Source organism: Neovison vison, chromosome 2 (assembly GCF_020171115.1).
Source record: "Neovison vison isolate M4711 chromosome 2, ASM_NN_V1, whole genome shotgun sequence".
In the NCBI taxonomy this organism is placed as follows: Eukaryota; Metazoa; Chordata; class Mammalia; order Carnivora; family Mustelidae; genus Neogale; species Neogale vison.
The window spans coordinates 100,566,349-100,590,713 of NC_058092.1; the positions used below are offsets into that span (position 1 = coordinate 100,566,349).

Sequence of the window (24,365 nt, forward strand, 5' to 3'; positions counted from 1 at the left end):
TGAGCCACCCAGATGCCTCAGCACTACTCCAGGATTTAAATGACCTGGAATTACCTAGCACTGTTTCTCAAACTTTCAAAGTCTATAATGCAATGTGAACTATTAGTTTGGAGGGTGATGTAAAAGAAAGATGAATCACCATTATTGCATAACCAAGAGAGTCTGTTTGCAAATTAACCACCTCTATCATCAAGGAGAGGGATGAGATCATGATGATCTTTTCTCAAGGTATCCACAGGAAAGGGCATCTTACTTGGACACTCAATTCCAAGGGTAAAGGTTAAGTGAAAACCTATGCAAGGGCAAAATGCTTGGGGCACAAGAAGCTTTTCAAGATTTCAACCATCTGGTTTATTCTGCACGCAATACCTTCTTTCTTTTGTTGGTTATGGGCATCTCTCTCTCTTTCTCTCTCATACACACACACACACACACACACACACACACACACCCCTAAGCCAAAAAAGCACACTGCTTTTGATTTTTGTTCCCACAATAAGGCAACTATCTGCTAGCATCAAATTGCATTTCCACACCTTGGATATTATGTAACACCCAGTAAGTGGAATTACTAAAGACATGTCTGCTCCACACAGAACAACTGTCGTGGACTTTGCAGCTGGCTTTCAAATCTTCTGTGACTTGCACAAAAGGTGCCGTCCTGAGTGGTACCTCTGTGGGTCTGGTTTTTTCTCTGCCTCTGGGGATCAAAACCATAGGTTAAGAACTGGAACTCATTTTGTCCTTCATCTGGAAGTATTTGTTTGCTTTACCCAGGAATTCACACTGCTTAGTCTGAAAATGATATAATGAACTTAATGCCTCCATGTCATTATTTGAAAATTTTCGGGGTGCCTGGGTGGCTCAGCTGGTTAAGTGTCTGACTTCTGATCGCAGCTTAGGTCTTGACCTCAGAGCTCAAGCCCCATGTTGGGCTCCACCCTGGGTATGGAACCTACTAAGAAAAGGAGAGAGGAAAGAGGAAGGAGAGAGGGGAGAGAGGAAAGAAAATTTTCAAGAAGGACAATACATTGGCAACTCAGGGAGAAGGGCTCACTAATCAAATATAATTCAAGGTTTTTTTATATTCATGACATTGACTAACTGCCTTTTTCCACTTCAGTTGCCTGTTCAGAAAAAATGGATTCACAGAATCACCCCATTACTGCCCAAGGGAACTCACAGAGTCCTGTTCACTATTTACAAGGATGATATTGTTCTGCATCATAGTGTTCACTATTTTCACCTCTTTTTTTATGTTCTAATGACTGACTTTCAAATTACCGATCCTTTTGTCTGTAAACTGGGAATATAATGTAAAAAAAAAAACAAACCCGCTAATAAAAATTGCAAATTACAAAGATACACGAGAGTTGAACAAAATAAAAGGGCCACAGCCAAGACCGATTGTCATCCCATCCAGGGAGCAGCCGAGATAAGGTACCAAGTGCACATTTTTGCGGCACACGGGGGCAGCCTTCAAGAACATGATGGTTATCAAGAACATTACTGAATACTGCTGTGAACAGTTCCTGAGGAGCTCCCGAGCCCGATGGTCTGACTTCAAAACCAGGCTCTACCCCTCACTATCTGTGATCTGAGGCAACCACACTGAACTCCCCGCGTCCAGGTTCCTCCCCATAAAATAAAGATAATGGCTGGTACCCAACTCCTGCAGCTGGGGAGGACTGACTTCATGAACTGATCAGAACAGTGCTTGGCCCAGCAGAGGCTAAGAAATGGCAGCTGCATGTCTATAAAGCATGGTCCATGAAAACCATCCCTCATCTTACATTTCAGACATGAAACACAGGTGAGCATCTCTGGTTTGAAACTCCCGAGCCACCTGGGGTCCCTGGATGCATCACCCCTCCCAAACCCCCCCGCCCCTGTAGAGTATCTCTGCCATGACACACAGGGTTGTTTACTCACCAGCTGGGACACAGGTTGCTAAGACAAGCAAGGATGTCTGTTTGGACAACGGACTGTTAACAGTACAGCGTATTTCCTGCGAGAGATCATTGTTCCTCTTAATCACCACTTCAGACATATTCGAGCCATTTTTACACAGTGCCGGAAAGCAGTTCCATGAATAGTTTAAATGTTGTATGAAATTGTAAGACTCTGGGATCCTGCAATTGACTGTAATGTCTTCAGCAGCCAAGGTGCAATTTAGTGTTGGAGACGGAAGAGGATCTGGAGAAAAGAAAGATAATATTTAGTACAGGAAAGAGGAACATTTAGGCTCATCATCTATGGAGAGATGAAGAGCTCCCAGCTTCCTCATGAGCTAGAAAAGACAAACAGACGCCCCTCCTTGAGCACCCAGGGGACAGAATTCCCTCTTCTTCTGGGTCAGATCTTCCTGCTCAAATTCAGAATATACGCAGGCACTAAATTCCTTATCCTCCATGCAGGAAGCCACGAGTTTCCACAGAAGAGCAGCAAAGTCAGGTAGCTGCAAATCCTTGTATGAGCTGGCATGAGGATTTCACAGTTTTTTTTTTTTTCACTTACTTCTTTTTTATTTTTATTTATTTATTTATGTAAAGATTTTATTTCCTTATTTGACAGAGAGCTAGGGAAAGAGCACAAGTAGACAGAGCAGCAGGCAGAGGGGGAGGGAGAAGCAGGCTCTCTGTCGAGCAGGGAGCCCGATGCAGGGGCTCGATCCCAGGACCCTGGAATCATGACTTGAGCACAAGGCAATTGTTCAACTGACTGAGCCACCCAGGTGCCCCTATTTATTTATTTATTTATTTTAAGTAAGCTCTACACCCAATGTGGGGCTTGAACTTGTGACCCTGAGATCAAGAGTTGCATGTTTTTCCAACTGAGCCAGCCAGGCGCTCCCTATTTTTCTCACTTACTTCAAGTAGTCACTACCCTGTTGTACTAAAAATGTTCTTGTATTTGAGTATAAGGTGGTACCCAAAACTAAGTGGGGTGCTTCCTAACATATATAGAGGAAAGAGTTCGTATTATTCTACAACCTAAAAATGTTTAATTCCAAAAGATATCTAACTTACAGTGTTTGCAAAGCATGCGTGGAGCCGTGCCGTGAGCAGGTCCTGCTAATAGGCAGAGTGGGGGACGGCACCTGCCACAGACCTGTCAGTCGACTGGCTACAGCAGCCCCAACCTGCAAGGGAGGGTTAAGAACCATAATGCTAGTTCATCCCATTAGACGTCCGTGTATTTGTTCATTCATAGGCCTTCTTGCATCTCTACCTTGCCCCAACAACTCACCATAAGAAATTGGAGAAAACATGTACAAATATACGGACTCTCCAGAAAATGGTCATAGTAGAATTTGGATAATAAAATTTCAATGCTTTATGAACATCTATGAAAAAGCAAATTAGAGCAAAGTAACATTCATCAAGATGACAGAATACCATGCTGCTATTTAAAATGGTATTTTCTAAGGCAAAGAAATGCTTACAATCTAATTATTCATCTAAAATAATCTCAAAACGGGGGCACCTGGATAGCTCAATGGTTAAGCATCTGACTTCGGCTCAGGTTATGAACTCAGGGTCCTGGGATTGAGCCCCACATCGGGCTCTCTACTCAGCGTGGATCCTGCTTCTCCCTTTCCCTCACCAGCTGCTCTGCCTGCCTATGCTCTCTCTGTCAAATAAATAAGTAAAATCTTTTTTAAAAAAATCTAAAAATGGAAAATATTCAATTCCTCTTTCCCCTCATCTTCTCCAGACTTCTTTCATGCTCAGTTAAGTAACACACCCGGTTAGAGACCTGAGTCACCCATGACTTCCCCTTCTGCTTGGGACTTCTTCAGCTGCTGGATTTAATCTAGTTCACATAACTTGTTATGTGTTGCCTGAAAGCAAGCAATGGACACCTTTCTCCAGATTAAATTGTAAGCCACAGACCAATAGCTTTTAAAAGAGTAAGAGCTGCTATCATTGACTCCAAGTTAGCCAGCCCAGAGCCCTCCTCTCTAAGCCTCCTCCGGTCCTTCCTGCCTACCACATGCCCACAGCAGCCCCAGGAAGCACCTTCCCGAGGCCCCAAGTGCCTCTGTGCACTTGAGAACCAGAACTGATGGTTCTACACTCTGCACGTACCTATGCCTCCCTCTGTGACTAAGCTGGGCCTGAAACTGAGCTTTCTAGTTCCCTGGAAATGTTCCACAGAAGCATTTCTCAACTCTCAGTGGGCATGAGAAGTCACCAGGGGTGTGTATTAAAATACAGATTCCTGGGCTCCCCCTCCCCCCCAAGGATGCTGATGTGGGTGCTCCAAGTGTTCTGTCCCAGATTCTCGTGTAGTGATCTGATTCAGCCAGCGTCTAGTGTTTCGTGAACTCAACAGTGGCGCCTCATAAGCCCCCTTTGGCTGTATGTCTGTGGAAGGTAAGGACTCAACACGCCTCAGCTCTTACCCACGGCGCCTGACCCAACACAAGGCTCAGAGGTGGCTCCTCAGTGAGGAGAGCGGACGCTGGACAGAGGGAGGGATTCTCTCCACTGTCTCAAAGGTAAACTTCATCGGCTCCCCTCTGAAAAGGAAGGGTGAGGTGGCTAAGAGCCTGACTGCCTGGGTTCATACTGCAGCGTTGCCAGGAAGAGCCACGTGCCCTCGGCCAAGGTACTGAATCCCTGTGGCTAGGTCTCTTCTCCTACACAACAGGGAAACCAACAGCGCCACCCCTTCATGATGGGGATGAGGATCACAAGAGGTGACATGGTAACAGCTGGCATGGGGACTACCATGCGCTGCCTGGCATGGTCACATCAGCTGTAACAGAGCGCACGGCGGGAAGGTGAGCACCCCCTCCACAAGTGTGCATTACACAACCAGGAGCTGGGAGGTGTGCGCTTCCGTTCCCGCTGGCTGTGTGATCTTGGCCCATGGCTCTTGTGGTAGCGGGCACATGTTCAAGAAACCAACCAGCCAGGCCCCTTGTTCTACAGATGCAGAAGGAAGCCCTTGGCTAAATCGGTCTCATTTTCAACTATGAAATGGAACGTAATACTCTGAAAGATTGCAAAGGTCTACTAGAGTATGAAGAGAATTTGAAAGGGCCCACATGGGAGAGCTGGTGTAATTTTGTGTGTTGTTAGAGCGCATGGAACCATCCAAAAGCTTTTTCTGGTGGTCTCGCCACAGCATGGCCGCTGGAAGAGCCGGTCCCGCTCACGGGAAAGGATGCAAACCTCCTCAGGTCTCCCCCAGCTCAGATCTCTGCTGAGACTCCTCAGCTTCTCTCACTGCCCACCGGACTTCCCAAGGCCACAGGGAACAAGTAGGAGTTACATCTGGACCTCAAGCAGCATGAAACTGACAGGAAACATACCCACTTCATCCTTAAGACAACTCGGTCCATTTACAATGCAGGAATCCAGTGCCCTGCTCTGTAAGACGGAGAACCGCTTCTACAGATCTGATGATATTTGTGTATTTCTCTTAACTTTAGTAAAAAGTCATACCACTTCAGATCGTTTAAGGATTGAGTAGTTAATTCTACTTATACGACCATCACCGCCTTCAATGCAGCTAACGAGAGAAAGCACTAATAAACCCTGGTGGTGGAAATTTGAAGGGGATTTTGAGGGAAGAAGGAAGCCAAATACGAACTTTCACACAAGGAAGTGGATGGCCTGAATTGAGGGGGTGCCAGGAAATCCCCCTGCCGAAAATATCCTTTCTGAAAATCTCCCAATAGGTCTGGTGTCTCCGGAAGATCACTAAGTCACTTAGGTATTAACTAACATACCCTGAAGGAAGTAGACCTTCCTCATTTCAAAAAAAAAAAAAAAAGTATGACCAATCATTTTGTTATTCAGGTGTGAAATCCTGAGTCATCTTATGTCTTTTTATAACCCAAATCTAAATTCGCTTGACTCTTTCTTAGAAGCATCTTCTCTTTCTTTCCTTTCCCAACATCTACCAGCAACACCTGTCTCCCTAGAAGATCACAGTCACTTCCAACCTGGTGTCCCCTCTCTCTAATCCACTGTCAATACCTACCATCTGATTAATCATCTGAAAATAGAGTTCATCAAGTCATTTCTTTGCTCCAGGATCAGATCCAGTGGCTCTTCCGTGTCACAGGCTAAAAGCCAGACTCTCGAGCCAGGACTTGAGGTCCCACCCTTAACGCTGCCCACATCGCTGCCTCCTGATCAACACTCACCTCTCTTGGGCTCTGCAGGTCTTTGCTAACGAGGCTTCCTAAGGGCTATTCAGTTGGGCTGACTCCTGAAATGATGTACCTTAGTTGAATGACCGTGGAATTTTAAAAATCAAATTATTTTTAACGATTTCATCAAGTTTAAAAAGTTAAACATATCCAAAAGTCTGAACACAGTTTTACAAACTCTTATGAAAGGGCTTTCAAATGTTTTCCGTTGTTATCTAAATACGAAATCAATCTTTTTAGTCGCTGGTTCTATAAACAGCCAGATCCCCAACCTGCATGTTTTATAAATTCTGCTTCTCCGAAGGCATGCACTGATTTTCCTAATGGGATGCCTCCACACCTTAACAAGCCTCACTCTTCTAAATGGAATTAATCATCTTCTGGACCAACCAGCCACCCAGCCTGAAAGCCTCCATTTCCGTCAACCCCCCCTCCCACCTCCCGGTCACCTGGTTCAATTGCTTTCATTACTATAATAAATATTTACTGAACACCTAGTACCTGAGTTCTAGGGCTACAATGATAACAGGAGAGAAATTCTCTCCTCTTCCTAGTGTCTCCAACAGACCAGGCAGGTGAACTTATGAATAGCTACTCCACCAGCTCCTCACCCCCTCCCATTCCACTGACGCTGCCTCAGACAGGACTTGGAGAGCTCAGACTTGAACTTCTACACTGGACTTTCTGCCTCTTCTCCCTTCCCTGCAAGCCATCTTACACACTTTGCTACCAGATGGATCTTTCTAGAACGCCTCTGGCATAGAGGAGGTAAGGCTAGAATGACATCCACTTCTAGGAGAAAACAGTGAGCCTGGGACCCCATAGAGGGCCGAGATGGGTACGGGTTGAGCTGGCAATGCTGAGGGGCAGCACAGAAAAGGGAGCCAAAGTCAAGGGCAACACTAGGATGCCTCAGAACAGAAAGAGGTGATCCTGGATGCCAGATCTCATACGGCCTTGCACTACAGATCTTAGCTTTAGCTCCGAGTGAGGTGGGGCCACTGGAAGTTTCTAAGCTGAAGAAGGACACGCTTTGACCTCTGTTTTAAGATCACTCTGGCTGCTTGCATTTAAAAATAAACTGTGGTCATAATACACATAAGTCAAATCATTATGCTGTATACCTCAAACTTATACAGTGAAACAGGTCAATTATGCCTCGATAAAACGGGAAAAAAATTAAATGTAGTTAAATCTGAAAATAACACAAAATGCCTCCTGTTAAGGGGCAACGGGTGACCAGTCAGATGGTCGCTGCAGGCCTCTGGACAAGGCTGACGGAGCCCTGGCTCAGCCCCGGAAGAAGCGGCAAGAGGTGGTCAGAGGCTGTAAAACCAGCAAATTTCCTGGTGGAATAAACACGGTGTTCGAGAGAAAGAGGAAGAGAAACACGGTGTCGAAGATGACATCAAGGCTTAGCCTGAGCAACTGGGAAGAAGGAACTGCCATTAACCAAGCGCGGGGAAGACGTGGGGAAGAACAGGATTCAAGGGAAAGCTGATGAGCTCACGATCATCAGACAGGCATCCAAGTGGAAATCCAGAGGAAGCGGTTCGAAACACACGTCCGTGGGGCCCCGGGTCAGAGCCCTCAATCTGTGTTATCAGTACCAAAATAATATTGAAAGCCTGAAGCCAGGCTGAGCTCACCCAGCTGGGTGTGAGCGCAGGCAGAGAAAGCTGGCTCAGGCCTTCAGGTCTCCAAGGCCTGCAGGTGGGCAAGACGAGCGAACCAGCCAAGGAAACCGGGAAGGGACACCTAGTGAGCGAACAGAATGCCAGAACGGGGTGGGATCCTGGATGCCCACAGAAGGTCGTGTTTCAGGAGAGACAGGGATCCGCTCTGTCAGATGCTGCTGAGCGGCCAAGAAAGATGTGGTGGGGAGAGCACGAATGGATTACTGGTTTTTTAAATGAAATCAAGAGTTCAGGTGAAAGCCTGGGGTAAAGAAAGCCTGTTTGGGGTGGGGTAAAAGTAAAAAGAAGGAAAGGGGTTAAAAAGCAAACACAAATAATCCATGGAATTCTCTACAAACAAGTGGCAAGTGAGTGGTAGCTGGAGGGGTGGGGGAGGAGGCATCTGGGGGCTCCCGGTGCTGGTGTCAATATTTGACAGCATACTACGGATGACAGTTGGGTCCATGGAGGACGCTGCTGCAGGAACAGGGCAAGGGCAATGACTAGGGCAATGTCCCCAAGGACTAGTCCCCAAGGCCTAGACCTCTGTGAGCAGGGTACCGGTGCTCAGGGCAGGTAGGCAGGAAGGCTGAGGGTGACAGCCTGTGGAAATTCTCCTCTAAGTGCCTCTCTTCCTCAGTGAAACAAGATGCAACGCCTTCAGCTGAGGAGTGGGTCTGGAGAAGAGGGTCTACGAGGCTTGAGGAGAGGAAGGACAATTGCTGGGACACTGGGGGACATATTAGATTTGACTAAGGCAAGTGACCAGAAGCTTCATGTGTGAGGCTCTGTGAGGCAATGAGTTTCTCTACAGCCACAGTGTGTTAGCACAAAACAGGGAGCGCGCTGGACTGGACCTGGCCACACAGGCCACAGGAGTACAGCCCATTTAAAAAGGGTGCCTGGGTGGCTCCAGTCACGATCCTGGTGTTCTGGGATCAAGCCCCACGTCAGGCTCCCTGCTCAGCAGGGAGTCTGCTTCTCCCTCTCCCTCTGCTCCTACCCCTACTCTCTCTCCCAAATAAATAAGTAAAATCATTTTTAAAAAATTTAAAATATTAAATTAAAAAAATTAAAAGGAGCAAGGAAACTAACCAAATCTTCCAATGCTTGGCCCAGTGAGTGAGCACATTCGGGCTGCCTAAGGAGGATAGGGGGTCACGCGAGGTAAAGGGAGAGCAGAATTGGCAGAGCAGGGGACACCTGGCGTGACACAGTGGAGGGCTCAGAATGAGTGGTAATGACAACTTCCAGGTTCTATCCGTGGGGAAAGGCAGCGGGGGAGGTGGAAGGAGGACAAGACCACCACCGCAGGAGAGGAGACCGCGGACTCAGAAGCCAGGATATTAGAACAATAAATTTAAATATTATAATCACTGAGAATTATGACAGTAGGGACATCAGAAACAGCAAAAGTGGGCCAGGCTTTCCAATGATCCAGAAACGTTGGGATATATCCAGGAGCCTACAGATGACAAGGAGAATGACCTGGAAGCACGATGGGAAGTATGGAGGAACAAAGACTCCATCTCACATTCCCATGTAAGGTGATAGAGGAGAGAAAAAAACCCACCTCCTGGGGTGTGGGGCAGGTGCACACTCTCATTTCCAGAGCATCCTCTCTCAGTGGAGCTCAGAGTTCTGAGTTCACTGCTGCCACTACATCCCTTTCCAGAATACTCCCAGCAAGACAAGCAATGCTGCTGGCAGCAGCTCCACCCAGCTGGCCTCCATCTCCGTCATATCCTCTCCTCACTCAGAGGATGAAGAGGGCACGGACACTGGTGTGCCTGACAGCCTAAGAGATCCAACTCTCTTCCTTCTCAGAAACCATGCATTTGTGTTCCTCTCTTAAAATAGTTGGGACAAAGGGGCGCCTGGGTGGCTCAGTGGGTTAAGCCTCTGCCTTCGGCTCAGGTCATGATCTCAGGTCCTGGGATCGAGCCCCGCATCGGGCTCTCTGCTCTGCAGGGAGCCTGCTTCCTCCTCTCTCTCTCTGCCTGCCTCTCTGCCTACTTGTGATCTCTGTCAGATAAATAAAAAATAAATTAAAAAAAAATAGTTGGGACAGTTGCCATGTTAAACAAACCAATTTATGGAATAAATTTATGGAATACTCACCAATCACCTTCAGAGTGAACAAAATGTCGCCACTGCTCAAAGAATCCAGTTTATAGTCCGCCTCATCCGAATATGTTAGGTTGAAGATGGTAAGGCTTCCTGATGTGGTGTCTAAATGAACTCTGCCTACAAAAGGTGGGAAAACTCTGACGGAAGAGCCTGCTTCCCATTCAAGGACTTTATCCCTATTTTTTGTCCACATAATCTCTGTAAAGGGTACAGAGTTTGATACAGGGAAAGTTACGCTCTGGTTCACAGTTCCAAACATCGGGAAATGACAGCTGATGGAGTCTAGGAGGGAAAAAGAAACTGGTTAGGAAAACCAACACGACTCGACTGAAAATAAAAAATCATCCTCCAAGATGTTCTTTGTGGGGGTGGGGGGAAGAGATTTTGCAGTAAAAATGATTCATCAGCTACTTTTTACACTAAACAGATAAACAGCTGATGGCAAACACAGCTCACGGAGGGCGGGAGTTTCCTCTCTCGCGGGGGCGCCGTGGCCCACAAACACGCAAGAAACAGATTCAGCTTCGATGGAGCATCAAGTCCCCTTTGGGAACTGGGGGCAGCGCAGGCCCTCCAGAAGCCCCACTGTGTGGGGAAAACAAAGCCCGCCGGGGGAGCTACCTCCTCCAGGGCCTTCCTCAGGAAGTCATGCTGAGGCTCACAGGAGGCATCGCCCCAGGCCTGGGGGAGGAGGGGAGGAGAGGTCATTGTATTGATAGAGGAAGGGGAGCCTCCCCTCACCAGCTCCCCCCTGCCAAAAAAAAGCAGGCCCCGAGTGGAGAAGGAGCTGGGTGTGTTTGAGGAAATAAAAGCAGCTCCCCATCGCTAGAGGAAGCAAGCAAGTGGGTCACAGGTTGGGGGTGAGGCTGGAGGGGCAGGCAGGGCCAGGTCACAGCATTTGTGGGTGGGGGCCTGGGGGTGTCCGGTGAGACAGGCTCAGGGCTTGGGATGGATCCTCATGGCAAGCGAAAGCCACGGGACGAACTGCAAAGTGGACAGTGGTGGCCCGAGACAGGCGTGCAGGCAGGGCAACCGGAATCGAGGTCAGTGCTGGAGCAACGAGAGGGTGGCCGCCGGGGCAGGCCAGAGCAAGGTCTGGAGGGAGGGGACAGACAAAAGGCCAGACTCAAGAGCAGCTAGGGACAGAAAGCACCAGGGTTTAGTGACTGGAGGTGCAGACGAGGGAGAGGGTGTAAGAACCTATGTTATATTCTTATTTTAGCCAGAGGCGTCCAATGAGGTTCAACAATAACTGTTGTTTAACCCTTAAACTGTCCCTGCTCCCCTCAGGGATTTTATATTTTAAGGATTTTATATTTTAAGTCCCCCAGGGGACTTAAAAACAAGTCCCGGAAACCAGCTCCAGGTGTGGAGGCCAAGAAAAACAAGGCTAGCCTTGTTTGAGTCTAGCCCTGACAGAAGTATAGCCATCTTGGCAAAGCAAAAGCTGGCACCTTGCACTGAAAGAGTGGGTTAGCATAAGAATGGCCATCCTGAAGGCCGGGAAGCCATTTTACTGAGCGTCCCTAACAAACCCACCCGGTGCATGTAACTAGAGATAAGAGAAAGTAGCAAAGGGGCACCTGGGTGGCTCAGTGGGTTAAGCCGCTGCCTTCGGCTCAGGTCATGATCTCAGGGTCCTGGGATCAAGTCCCGCATCGGGCTCTCTGCTCAGCAGGGGGCCTGCTTCCCCCTCTCTCTCTGCCTGCCTCTCTGCCTACTTGTGATCTCTCTCTCTGTCAAATAAATAAATAAATAAATAATCTTTAAAAAAAAAAAAAAAGTAGCTAAAACCTAAGAAACAACTGAATCATATGCCACCAGGGCGGTGTTAGGTGGTGGCGTCAGGGGACTTAAAAACAAGTCAAAAACTGTCAAAGTAGGGTGCAAGATATGTATGTAGCTATGAAGAAGTGCCTTGAAAATGCTATATAGGGGCGCCTGGGTGGCTCCGCGGGTTAAGCCTCTAACTTCGGCTTAAGTCATGATCTCAGGGTCATGGGATCGAGCCCCACATCCGGCTCTCTGCTCAGCGGGGAGCCTGCTTCCCTTCCTCTCTCTCTGTCCTCTCTCTCTGCCTGCCTCTGCCTATCTGTGATTTCAGTCTGTCAAATAAATAAAAATCTTTTTTAAAAAGTGCTAAATAAACCCTTGGCTTTGAGGGCTCGGGGTCCTTGTTAAAACCCACTACGCTGTGTGACTTGCATTATCGAGAGTGTTTTCTGTCTAATTAAGGGGTGGTCGACTCCGTACCCTAACAAGGGGGCGTTAATGGACTGGTCAGGTGTCCTTGGCTGACTGACGGGCTATCAGCGGAGATCAGAAACAAGGACTGGGAAGCAAGCGGAGCCCTCAGGGCACAGGACTGGGTTCAGTGGCGTGGGGAGCGTGGGGGAGCTGTCTTCAATTGTCCCTCCTCATGAGTCAACTGTTAGCATCTGTGCCCGACCCCATACCGCCAAGCCTGGCTGAGAGCCGGAAATCCACACCGTGGGAGTATCCACAGCAAAGAACTAAGGCTTCAAACAGAAACTCCCGCCTATTCGTCCCCAATCTGGCTGTTGAGTATTTACTACCACCGCTAGACTGAGATATTCCCGATACCCCAAAATGGGTTTAAATGCATCTGGTTCCAGACTTGACTTTCCTGTTCAGAGAGAAGAGCAGCTGTTAAGGGAAAGACATTAACGATAAATTAAAACTTGAAGCTTTTGCCTAGTAGCAATCAGGGTAATTGAAAGAACATGGGAAAAAAATCAAGACTATTAAATAGACCGATGGTAGGCAGCCGTGTTCAGTAATTTCAAATAAGGAGTAAATAGGGCCCGTTTGTCTATTGTGAGGATTTTGAAAACCCATCTCCCTTAATTAAGGGGGACTGCCCACAGGAATTCACCAGCAGCCTTGTTGGGGTGCCGGTCGCTCGACCAGACCACATGGGAAGGTGGATGAGAGGGGCAGGATGTGAGGAGAGATGGTCTATCCACACCCACTAGCGGAGGCCTGAAACGTCTTGTGCGTGAATGAATGCAGGAGTGGGGAGGGCGGTGGGGGAAGAGAAGCAGTATGAGATGAACCTCGGCGGCCATCTTCCCAGGGAGAGGCCGTGTCTCCTGGGTTTGAGAACAGAGGGACGGAGCAAGTCGGAAATGGAGCCAGTGCTGGCAGAAAGCACGGGAGGGGAAGGGGGAGACCGGCTCCAAAAAAGCCAGTTTTGAGCTGGAAGAAATTCTCAAAATCCTTTAGTCAGACTGAAAGGGCCTACTCAGCCAGAGCGGCCCCACCCCGGCTGAACTGCCATTTTGTTGTAAAACTTAAATTGACTCCCCCTGCCGCCCCCCAGGGGAACTTACTTGAAAGCAAGTCTGGGAAATCAGTCCCAGGTAACAAAGTCCAAATACAAGGGTGGGTCAGGCCAGGTGGAGGTATTCAATCAGTGGGGGCGCATACTGTTTCCTAGCTACCAAGGAGTATGCCCCCCACCCTTTGGCAGCCTTTTGGCGCCAATCCTACCCAAGGTGTGATAGGCTGGTTCCAATGTCTACTAGGGTAAACTGTAACTCAATTGGTCACCTAGCATCACTGCGGAGTTTCCTGTGTGTGTTACAATCTCATTGGCCACCTGTGTGTGGCCAGGCCCAGTCACATGGCCTTTACTCTATAAAAGTTAGTCTGGAAAGCAGGGAGGGGTCACCCTCTCTGGAGCGGTGGCCCTGACCGGTCTGTTTGACACTCGGTCTGATTCCTGATGCTTGGCACGAAATAAAGCTTTGCTTGACCTTCGCTTTGTATCAGTCTCGCTCCTTTAATCACGGACCCTTTATTGGGGGACCCAACAAGACAACTCCCCATCTCACAGGTGAAGTGACAGGGTACCAAGAAAACTGAAGGACAAGGTCACCGAATGCCTCCTCGCTGCCCGCGGTGCATTCCCGCACCCTCGTGTCCCTTGGTAACACCCGTCAGGCACCCCGCAGCAGTGGCCCCAGCCGTGCCGCACAGAGGAGCGAACAGGCTTCGCAGTAGCTCTGCATACTCAGGGCGGCCGAGGGACCAGAACGCAGATTTCCCGACTCTCGTGCCGCACCCCCTTTCACAGCAGGCTCATTCTGGAAATATTTGCTCTTTAAGTACCCACTGAGCAGCTCTGTGATGTGGGGACCCCCACCCTCCACCCCCAGAACATGACAGATGCAGTCCCAGCCTCTCAGAGCTCACTTTTGTTAGCAAAGTCAGACTTGATCCAAATAATTGTACCAGGGGCACCTGGGCGGCTCAGTTGGTTAAGCATCTGCCTTCAGCTCAGGTTAAGATCCCAGGGTCCTCGGATGGAGCCTCACATCAGGCATCTTGCTCAGCCGGGTGCCTGCTTCTCCCTCTCCCGCCGCCTGCTCCCTGCTCCCTCTGCTTGTACACACTGTCAAATTATTTAATTAATTAATTTTTAAAAACCACAAATAATTGGACCAACGTCCCGTTGCAGCTGTGCTCAGGGCCAGCAAGTAGAAACACAGGGTGTCACTAAAAAGCACCCACTTGGGGAGCCGACAAGGGGTTAGAGACGGCTTGGGAAGAAGGAGGAGCAGCAAGTGCCACCAAGTGGGGTTGGGGGGAGCTGGCCCCTGTTCAGGGATCTGGGTCCAGAAGGCAGGAGGGCAATGCTATGAGACAAGATGATCTGGGGGGCTGCACGCGCAGGCAGAGCCCAGGCCTTGCAAGGCCTCAGACAAAATTCTGCCCTGTATGTTGAGACGAGAATGCTACCAAAGAGTTTTAGGCAGGATGGTGACAAATAAGACGAACTCTTTAGTTTAAAAATGTGTTTAAAAACAAAACATACATAGACACATAGATATAATTTTATATAGATGCAGAATGGAGATACAGACATTTAGCACAATCTTCTCTGAACTGTGTGGGTGTGTGTGGCTTGGATGCCTTACCCCATCTCCCAAGCCCTCTAACCACCCTCAGTCCAGTAATTTCCATAAACAACTCAGAATATACCCTTTTTTTTTTCTTCCTGCTCAGATCACCAAATAGAAACAAAGATGCATCACATATAATGCATATATATGTATATATATATATGCCTGGTCATGATTTAACAAAAACGGTCTTATGCATGCTTCTCCACATCTTGCCTTTCCCGGCAAGAGTACCTCATAGAGGTCACACCAAATCCACTGGTAGGGCAAGACTTTCATTCCAGGGTACAAATGAACCATAATTAATTAGCCATCCACCACTGCTGTCCCTAGCTTCTTCTACTACAGTAACTGTCAAAACCATACCTGTGTTCTTGCATATTTATGGCTTTGTATCTATGGGACAGTGTCCCTGGAGTGGGGCTAAATTAAAGGGCAACATATTCTTTATTTAAAAGAAATTTTTAAAGATTTTGTTTATTTATTTATTTGACAGAGAGAGCACAAGCAGGGGGAGAAGCAAGCTCCCCACTGAGTACTGAGTCTGATGTGGGGCTTGATCATAGGATCCCTGAGCTGGAGGCAGACACTTAACAGACTGAGCCACCCAGGTGCCCCAGATTTTTTAACAGGCGCTGCCACAATGCTTGCATTTGCTATTTACATTCTGATCAGTAACATATGAGTTACCTTTTCCTTGCACCCTGCAAGCATCCAGCGATCTTTTCCTTTTTTTTTTTTTTGCACATTTAATTATCAGGCACAAAGTGACATCTCATTGTTCTCTGAATTTGCATTTTCCTGACCTCTAGAAATTTAAGCATCTTTTCTGGTTTTTGGTAATTTGGATCTCCTTTTCTGAGAACTGTCCTTTTGTATCCTTTGCCTTTTGTTCTATTGGCTAGCTCGTCTTTTTCTCACCAGAGTTTATGAGTTCCTTGTATGTTATAGAAATTTTTGTTATCTATACTGTAATTCTTCTCCAAGATGGGTGGTTGGTGTCATTCCCTAAGACAGGGGATGAGAAGGGGAGCCAGCTGGGGCAAGAAGATCATACTTTCAGATGCCAACACTGGGGTGGGGTCTGTAAGACTCCCAGGTGGATATGTCCAGTAGGCTGCTGGGCACACGGGAGAGGATACAGACTTGGGGATCATTACATTTGTAGTGGCTACTGTCTAGTATTCCCTTCCCACAGTAAACTCTTTTCCACTGCACTTTCAAGACTAACCATGAAGTAAGTTGCTGATAGGATAACTGCCAAGGAAAAAGAAGAATAGGAGAAAGGGGAGTGAGTTCTTTCTCAAAGGTCACACACTGAGAATGAATGAATGAATTTGCACACAAACAGCAACAAAGGAAAGGGGTCAGCAGTGGGCTGGTTGCTTTGCTGATATGGGGTGGTCAGAGAGGATGCCAACTTCCTACGCCTGGGGGGCAAAAGGGTAAGTGCCCAGATTCTCAGGCAGATGGGCCCAGGGGAACTCTCAAAAGCCTCCCATATGAGCTATAAAATGTAAATCATAACGCCCACCACAAACGATTGTTTTGAGGGTTGAATAAGACTGAGAGTGTTTACACAATGGCTGAAATAAATGTGGCTTTCAGCAGGGCTTTCCCTCTTTTTCTTGCAGTGAGTCAGGCCACATCAACGCCTTTGTTGTGTGTGATCCTGGCGGTGTGACCACTGAGTGGTGCGGGATTGCATCATTTACAAACGAAGGGAGAGAAAAAAAAATGCATTAGTGATAGCCTAAACAGACATTCCATGCCAGCCTGCGTTTTAAAAACTGTTTTGAAGAATACTGAACGATCTTTTAAAGACCAGGGAGGGGGGTGTACCTAATACCAACAGATAGAGAAATCCTACATCTAAAATCAGCCCCAGCTCCAAATCCTTAGTGGCAGTGTCCTTGCAAAACATCACCATCACACCCAATTTTGATAATTCTTATATAGCTTGAAGTCAGAATTGGAACTCACATATTTAAAGATGAAGTGTCCTGATTTTTTGACTTAGAACATATGGTCACCATAACTACAGAGTTAAAGAGGACAGATTCCCACTCCCAGCCACAGATTCCTCTGGGTGTTTTCCTTGGGTCCTGGGATTGACACTGACTGCTATTTTTAGTAACCAAACACTTATATATAGTACTCACTATCTGCAAGGCACCCTTGGAAGAGTTCTACAAATATGCAGGAGGCAGGCACTATTTGTAACCCTATTTTGCAGATGAGGAAACTGAGGAACACAAAGATTAAGTGACTTGTTAGTGAGGTGGTAAAACTAGATTTGAACCGAGACGGTTTGAAAATTTAACCACTATTTTCTTCTATAGCCTGCTATGTGGCACGTGGCTATTACAGACGTGACAGGATACATCCTAGAAACTGCATCTGTAGAACTCCTATATGGGGACTACTCCAGCTGAGACTCAAGCACGCCTCTGAAACCCGCAGGTGAGGTAACGGGCTCAGGGGTCCCCAAATCACTGACTGTCACGGTCTGAGGGGTCCTGAGAGAACAAGAGTCTGTGGCCCCCAGGACCCCCGGCTTGATATACATGAGGAATTTGAGGTTTGACGGAGCAAGAAAGCGATAAAACCCAAAGCCCCAAGATGTGACGACCTAAGTTTTGTGGTGGTAGTGTTGCAGTTTGTAAACGACTTCAGATGTGACAAAGGGACATGGGACAGGGCTTCCCAATTAGAGGCCATGAGAAACTGAAGGGAGGGCCTAGGAGTCTGCACTCCCCACGCGTGATGGAAGGTACCATGCGCGATGCGGAAAAGGGACAAGAGAGGCTTGAATGTGGGGGCGAAGGAAAGCGAGAGCCAAAAAAAGAAAGAAAGGGAAAACAAGGGACAGGTGAAGACGTGACGTGGGAAACAAAACCACAGGTGCCCCTGCGAAGCCTGAGAGAACGGGGAGCAGCAGCATGAACAGATGTCCCCGGTGCAGCCCACGGACGCCGCGGGCACTGACGCGCATGCACTCCTCAGCTCCCACCCGCGGGTGCGCGTGCAACTTGCCGAACTTCTGATTTTCCAAGAAATGCTGGACGCTCAACTTCTGTGGGGGGAACTTCTCATTCTTAAAAGGCAGCAACCGATCCCAATCTGAGTTCAGACAAAGACAGGGTGATGCTCTGTCTCCGCTGTTTCGCCGCTGCCTGGCCCAGGAAGGGCACTTGATAAATATTTGAGTGAATTAAGTCACGGAAATACAACTCGACTACAGTCTGAAAAGCAGGGCTTCCTGACAGAACCTCGGAATTTGGCAGCTCGCCCAGACCCTGACCTTGGGACAGCCCCCTCCACCGTGTGCAGGCGAAAGAGGCACCTCTCCAGTGCTAGCCAGCAGCACCACAGCCAGACTAGAGAGGCTGCTGGATCCCCACTCCCATCTCTCCCCCACTGCTATTCCTTTCAAGATGTCTCCTGCTTCCCCTTCCTGCCTGCTACTTGCACCAGCTAAGTGTGGACCCATGCAGGATGTCAGCTCAGAATCAAAGGCAACAGCCTGTATGGGGTCTGAGGAGATGCAATTTGTTTACTGAAGTCATTTCTTAGAAAAGAAGGATGTGATTTTAAAGTCTTCTCTCTCTAAAATATATTTTAAGGATGGCTTGCAGATTTGAGTAGCTAAGATTGAAGTTGATTTGATGAAAAAAAAAATCCCCTAAAAGTTTCAGTACCTGAATATATAAATCTTGGTATTTCCCCATGTTCAATATTCTAACGGTGTTTCAGTTAAAGACTCCTTCAAGCGTGAAGACAGCAGGATCTGGGGGCATTCTGAACCCAAGCGAGCAGATGAGTCTTTTCTCCAGATGGGAGGTTGTGACCATAGCCTTTCTCCTCTGTATCATGGCATACCGTCCGTTGACATCTGCCTGGAGCGTGAAAGTGGCGGCATTTTGGGAAACAAAGTCTCTCTCTACACACGTACACACGTTTACCACACAGAGAAGTGGCCACTCTCCTAAAATGTCTGTTATCAGATAATCTGTCCTATTAGGTTCATAGATATTAGCAGATCAGTCAGACCCCATATTCCAGTTTTGGGGTAGGAAATCTGCTCACCAGGTGTGTAGATAATAAAGAGGAAATTGAGTGTTTTTACTTAAGGAAGTGCAGTGCAGCTCGTTTCTTTAACCTAGCTCTTCATAAATCCACTCCAAATGAGTCTGAGGCCAACTCAGCCTAGAAAAAAAGTGACAGCATGGGCCTGAGAATAGGGGGAAGGACATTCCAAAGAATGGGAGCCACCAGATTTACAGAAGTTCAGAAGCTGACTGAGATCATGCAGAGGACACAGAGCTGGTGCCCAGACACAGGCAGCCAGCTCCGGAGCCCACACTGTTAGCCAGGAAGTGAGACGCCTTGGTCTTCCCTTGTCCATTCCATCCTTGTCCAGATCCAGTCAAGGATTTGTGCTGCCATGATTGCTAAAAACAGGAATCTCCTGCTCTCAGCTACACTACCACTGCTTCCCCGTCTCCTTGATTTCAGCCTGAAACAGCAGCCACCTGAATCTCAGAAGGTTGTAAGCCCCTTGGCACCCCCAGTCCCAGAAACAGCCTAGAACTTGCCCCACATGTGCTCCCAGTTGTCAAGCTACAACTTGACTCCTGGTGAGCTCCTCTGCAATGGAGATGTTGGAACCAATGACATCAATTTCCTGTTGAGCTTTTCTGTCTCCTGGCAGGCTGAAGCTTTCCCCCGTTTCACCCCTTGGGCTGACACTTACAGTCCTTTCCCTGCTCCATCTGTACAGTGTGCCTCAGGCACCACCAGTCACACCTGACTCATGAGTATATGAAATGTGGTCCGTCCAAAAGGAGGTGTGTTGTGAGTGTAAAATACTCACCAGACACTAAAGATTTAATATGAAAAAGGGAATGTAAAATCCCTCATTAATGTTTTCTAGATGTTGAAATGAAAATATTATGGTTCTATTAGGTGATGTAAAATATATTATCAAAATCATTTTTTCCAATTTCATGTTATGTTTCTAATGGTCAGCCCTCCTCCAGCCTGTCTTTTAAGATCCCGTATACCATCTTGCTCAAAAGCCCTATTTGTGAGCTCATTAGGCTCAAAAGCCACATGTTCTTGTTGGAGGATATATCTGAGATCTACAGCATGCTTTGGGGAATAATGACTTTACTAGAGCAATTTAAGACTCTGTGAGCCTTTTAAAATCTATTCTCCAAAGTCTGATTCAAGGTATTTCTATACACTATTGATCATTTCATTAAGAATTTCTATATAATCCCTACCATTTTCAGGTTACTTGGCTCATAGTTGAGAAACTAATTTATGATGACACAGCCTTATTAGTTTCTTATGAATCTGAATTTCTTATTATTTTCTGACTGTGCATATAAAATAGCATTTTCCCCCTAGTTTTTAACTGTTACAGGGGGAAGATGTTCAAGAAACTACACAACAGTGAGCCTGGTGGAAATTCAGACACTAATCACAGCAGACATTTTGAGGAACATTATAGAAAGGAAGTTTAAGTCCACTAGGACCTGAAATGGGTCTTGAGAAGCCTATCAAAATAATTTGTTTCCTTCAGATGGGATACTTGGTCAAGGCCACAAAGGGCAGACCTGTGAACTAGGAGTTCCCCACCGGGGGCAGAGAGCAGACATGAACTTATTACAGGGATTCCGGGCAACAGGTCGCCTTACTTCCACTGATTTTAATTGGAGCCTCAGAGTCCTTGGACTCAGAGGTCACTGGTACAGGCACCAGTAGCAGGAAAAGAAAAGGAAAGGAAAGACAAAAGGGTGCAAGGGCAAGAAGATTTTTTAAAAGGAAAAGAAAACAAAAAAGGAAACAGTCAAAGGAGAAGATGCTGTGTCTATAAAGTAACAGGAAGACATTTTCTTTGGATGCTAGTGGACAGACACCAAAAGCTATCTCCAAAGAAATGCTAAGATGTCTTCTGGCACTTTCATGGGGACAGTGTCCGTACTTTACAACTCCTATTCAGACCTCAATGGGTCTGAACAAGTGGACAAGGTAGTATCCTGGTTTCACTTTCAATCTGGAGACAGGTTTGATTTGTGACTGCTGAGTCTGTTTTCCTATGAAAAAGCTTTAAAAGATCTTCTGCACTTGAGAAGAAATCACTTGATTTCTGCACTTGAAATCAAAACACAGAAAACTTCTGCAAACACGCATGCCTCATGTATGCAGGCAAACTTTCTGCTTTTAAACAGAGGAACTAGGGCGCCTGGGTGGCTCAGTGGGTTAAGCCGCTGCCTTCGGCTCAGGTCATGATCTCAGGGTCCTGGGATCGAGTCCCACATCGGGCTCTCTGCTCAGCGGGGAACCTGCTTCCTCCTCTCTCTCTCTGCCTGCCTCTCTGCCTACTTGTGATCTCTCTCTGTCAAATAAATAAATAAAATCTTTAAAAAAAATAAAATAAAATAAAATAAAATAAATAAATAAACAGAGGAACTAATACCTACCCTGAAAGCCTGTCTTCATTCAAGAAACACCTACAATTTCTTGGACAATAAAACAAATTCTTTGACCTAGTTCTCAAAAGGTGGTTCTAAGTCTCTAAAAATTTTTCAAAGCTACCCATCAAAATTAAACCAAAAACCTAGTCACAAACGCAATGTGGGAAACTTGATTAGATCCTGGTGTTTTAAAAAAGACATTCTTGGGCGCCTGGGTGGCTCAGTGGGTTAAGCCGCTGCCTTCGGCTCAGGTCATGATCTCAGGGTGCTGGGATCGAGCCCCACATCAGGCTCTCTGCTCAGTGGGGAGCCTTCCTCCCTCCCCCCCCACCTGCCTTGCCTACTTGTGATCTCTCTCTGTGTCAAATAATAAATAAAATCTTTAAAAAAAATAATAAAAATAAAAATAAAAAATAAAAAAGACATTCTGTGACAACTGGAGAAATCTGAGTAAGGGTGGAATTTAGGTGATATGATGCATTACCATTAATTTTCATAAATATAATGTGATCAGGATTACACAAAAGTACTAGGGAGTAAAGTATGGGTGTATAGAGAGATTATAACTGTAACAAAATGTTCATAAATATGTCAGTAAATCCACATCCTGAAATCTACAGCCCGAACAAGGTTTCCCCAACCCACTTCTGCAGATGGTGCTTTTGAAAACAATCTTATGTGACTGGCAACTGTGCTGTCCTACATAACTTTACATGTCTTAGCAAAAATTACACTGAACAATGCATACACATCACACGTAAGAGATCACCTACGGGGGCACCCGGCTGGCTCAGTCAGAAGAACGTATGACTCTTGATCTCAAGGTTGTGAGTTCAGGCCCCATATTGGGTGTAGAGATTACTAACAAAATAAATAAACTTAAAAAAAGAGAGAGAGGTCTCCTATGGATCTTCAAATCTTCATAAAGTTTATCTAAACTTGGGTTGGGAATGCACAGGTTCTGAGACAGATGGACGTTGACTTCTGTCACGTTTTCATTTCTTTCCTGTGTGAAGTGAACCTGGACAAGGTACTTAACCTAACTGAACTTTGTTCTCCTCTTTAATAGTCTCTACCTAAAAAAACTGGTGTGATAATGAAATGAAAACAAAAATCCAAACCACTACGCATAGGACCTGGCACAGAGTATGTACTCAGTTCCTGACAGCTACTATTATAACAATAGGTCTAGTTTTCTTATAGGAATACACCACACTATTTTGACTCAGAGTATCTTCTTCCTAAATAAAAACACAAAGATTGTGAATCTTGATTACAGAAAGAAAAATGAACAAGTTTCACTTAATAATGTGAGATAATAACTTAAAAAGGAGAAATGCTAGACAGACACTATATCATCTAATGTCCAGGTTTAACACACTGTGTTGTTAAAAAAAAAAAAAACACGAAAACAAATCAGTGAAAGGAACATTTTAAGAAGTAGTAAATGGCTTTGTTTCTGCATACAGGGAAAGAAAATCTCTGTGGAGAGAGCTGGCAAGATAAAGGAACTATACAAAGCAGCAACAGAAGAGGGCAGGTTCTGCTAAAAAGAGTTGAAACAACAGTCCTTATTGAGTTTGGCTACCTGCATGGACTACCTCAGCCCCATCCACGTGGCATCCTGACAATGCACCCAATCCTGCTGGTTCCCGCTTCCAAACACACCCCCCTGTCTCCCATCCAGTCCCCCGCTCTTGCGGTCATTGCATACCTACACTGTTCTTATGGCCTCCCCTGCTGGTCCCCCTGCATCTCTTCTGCTCCCTCTACAGACAGCTCTCCAGATTCACCAGAATAATTCATTTACACATTCCAGTCACTGTAATTTCACTCCTGTTCAAAATCCTCCAAAACGTCCCATTTTGCTGGGAGTAAAAAAGTCACAGTCTTTAAAGGGGCCCACAGAACTTTATCTCTAGGACCTAGCCCTGACTGTGCTTACAACTTCCTTTCCTACTGCTTTCTGGTGCAATGGGCTCCTTGAACGCCCCTAAATGCCAGAAGCCCATCTCAGGGTCTTTGCTACTAGCCCCTCTGCCTGGAATACTGCTCCTCCAGACAGCTGCCTGGGTCTCTTAAGGCCACGCTCACCTGTTGCCGTTTTAGGGAGACCCTCCCTGGGCTACACAGTGTAGAACACAAACCACTAGAGAGCAGGGTGGCTGAATGCAACATCAGACATTCAGCCTATGGAAGACTATGTAGCTGTAAAAAAAGAATGACGACAGGGGCGCCTGGGTGGCTCAGTGGGTTAAAGCCTCTACCTTCGGCTCAGGTCATGATCCCGGGGTCCTGGGATCGAGCCGCGCATTGGGCTCTCTGTGAAGCAGAGAGCCTGCTTCCCTTCCTGCCTCTCTGCCTACTTGTGATCTGTCAAATAAATAAATAAAATCTTTTTTAAAAAAAAGAATAATGATGATCTCTATGAACTGATATGGAATGATTATCCACACATATGGTTAAGAGACAGAAGCAAGGTAGAAAAGGGTATATTGAGGATGTTACTATTGTTACTGTTTTTGCATCAAACACTTGTATCCACAAAAAGAAACAAGGATAAAACAGAAACAAACAGTACCTGTTATGACAGGGAGAGGGTGGGAACAGGATTTCTCTGAGCATATCTCTATATGGTTTGACTGGCACCATATTAATATTTCACATACTTAAAAATTGAATCAGGGGGGAACCCTAAAAATGAATAGAAACAAATTAATGCAACTATATATTGCGTTGATAGCATAACCACCCAGAAGAAAAAAATTAATCCAAATAACTTTTAAAAAGACATTATTCTGGGGGCACCTGGGTGGCTCAGTGGGTTAAAGCCTCTGCTTTCGGCTCGGGTCATGGTCCCAGGGTCCTGGGATCGAGTCCCGCATCGGGTTCTCTGCTCAGCGGGGAGCCTGCTTCCCTTTCTCTCTCTGCCTGCCTCTCTGCCTACTTGTGATCTATCTGTCAAATAAATAAATAA

General features: G+C 46.6%; 1 protein-coding gene across 1 annotated transcript in view; it reads right to left on the reverse strand.

Annotated features, from left to right (window-relative positions):
* CD58 (CD58 molecule) overlaps positions 1 to 24,365 on the reverse strand; it is a 40,259-nt gene that overhangs the window by 12,150 nt on the left and 3,744 nt on the right. The window contains exons 2-3 of the mRNA XM_044238993.1: positions 9,967 to 10,257; positions 1,933 to 2,196 (exon numbers count right to left, since the gene is read on the reverse strand). Of these exons, the coding sequence (XP_044094928.1) occupies positions 1,933 to 2,196; positions 9,967 to 10,257 (555 nt within the window). The remainder of the gene's footprint in view (positions 1 to 1,932; positions 2,197 to 9,966; positions 10,258 to 24,365) is intronic.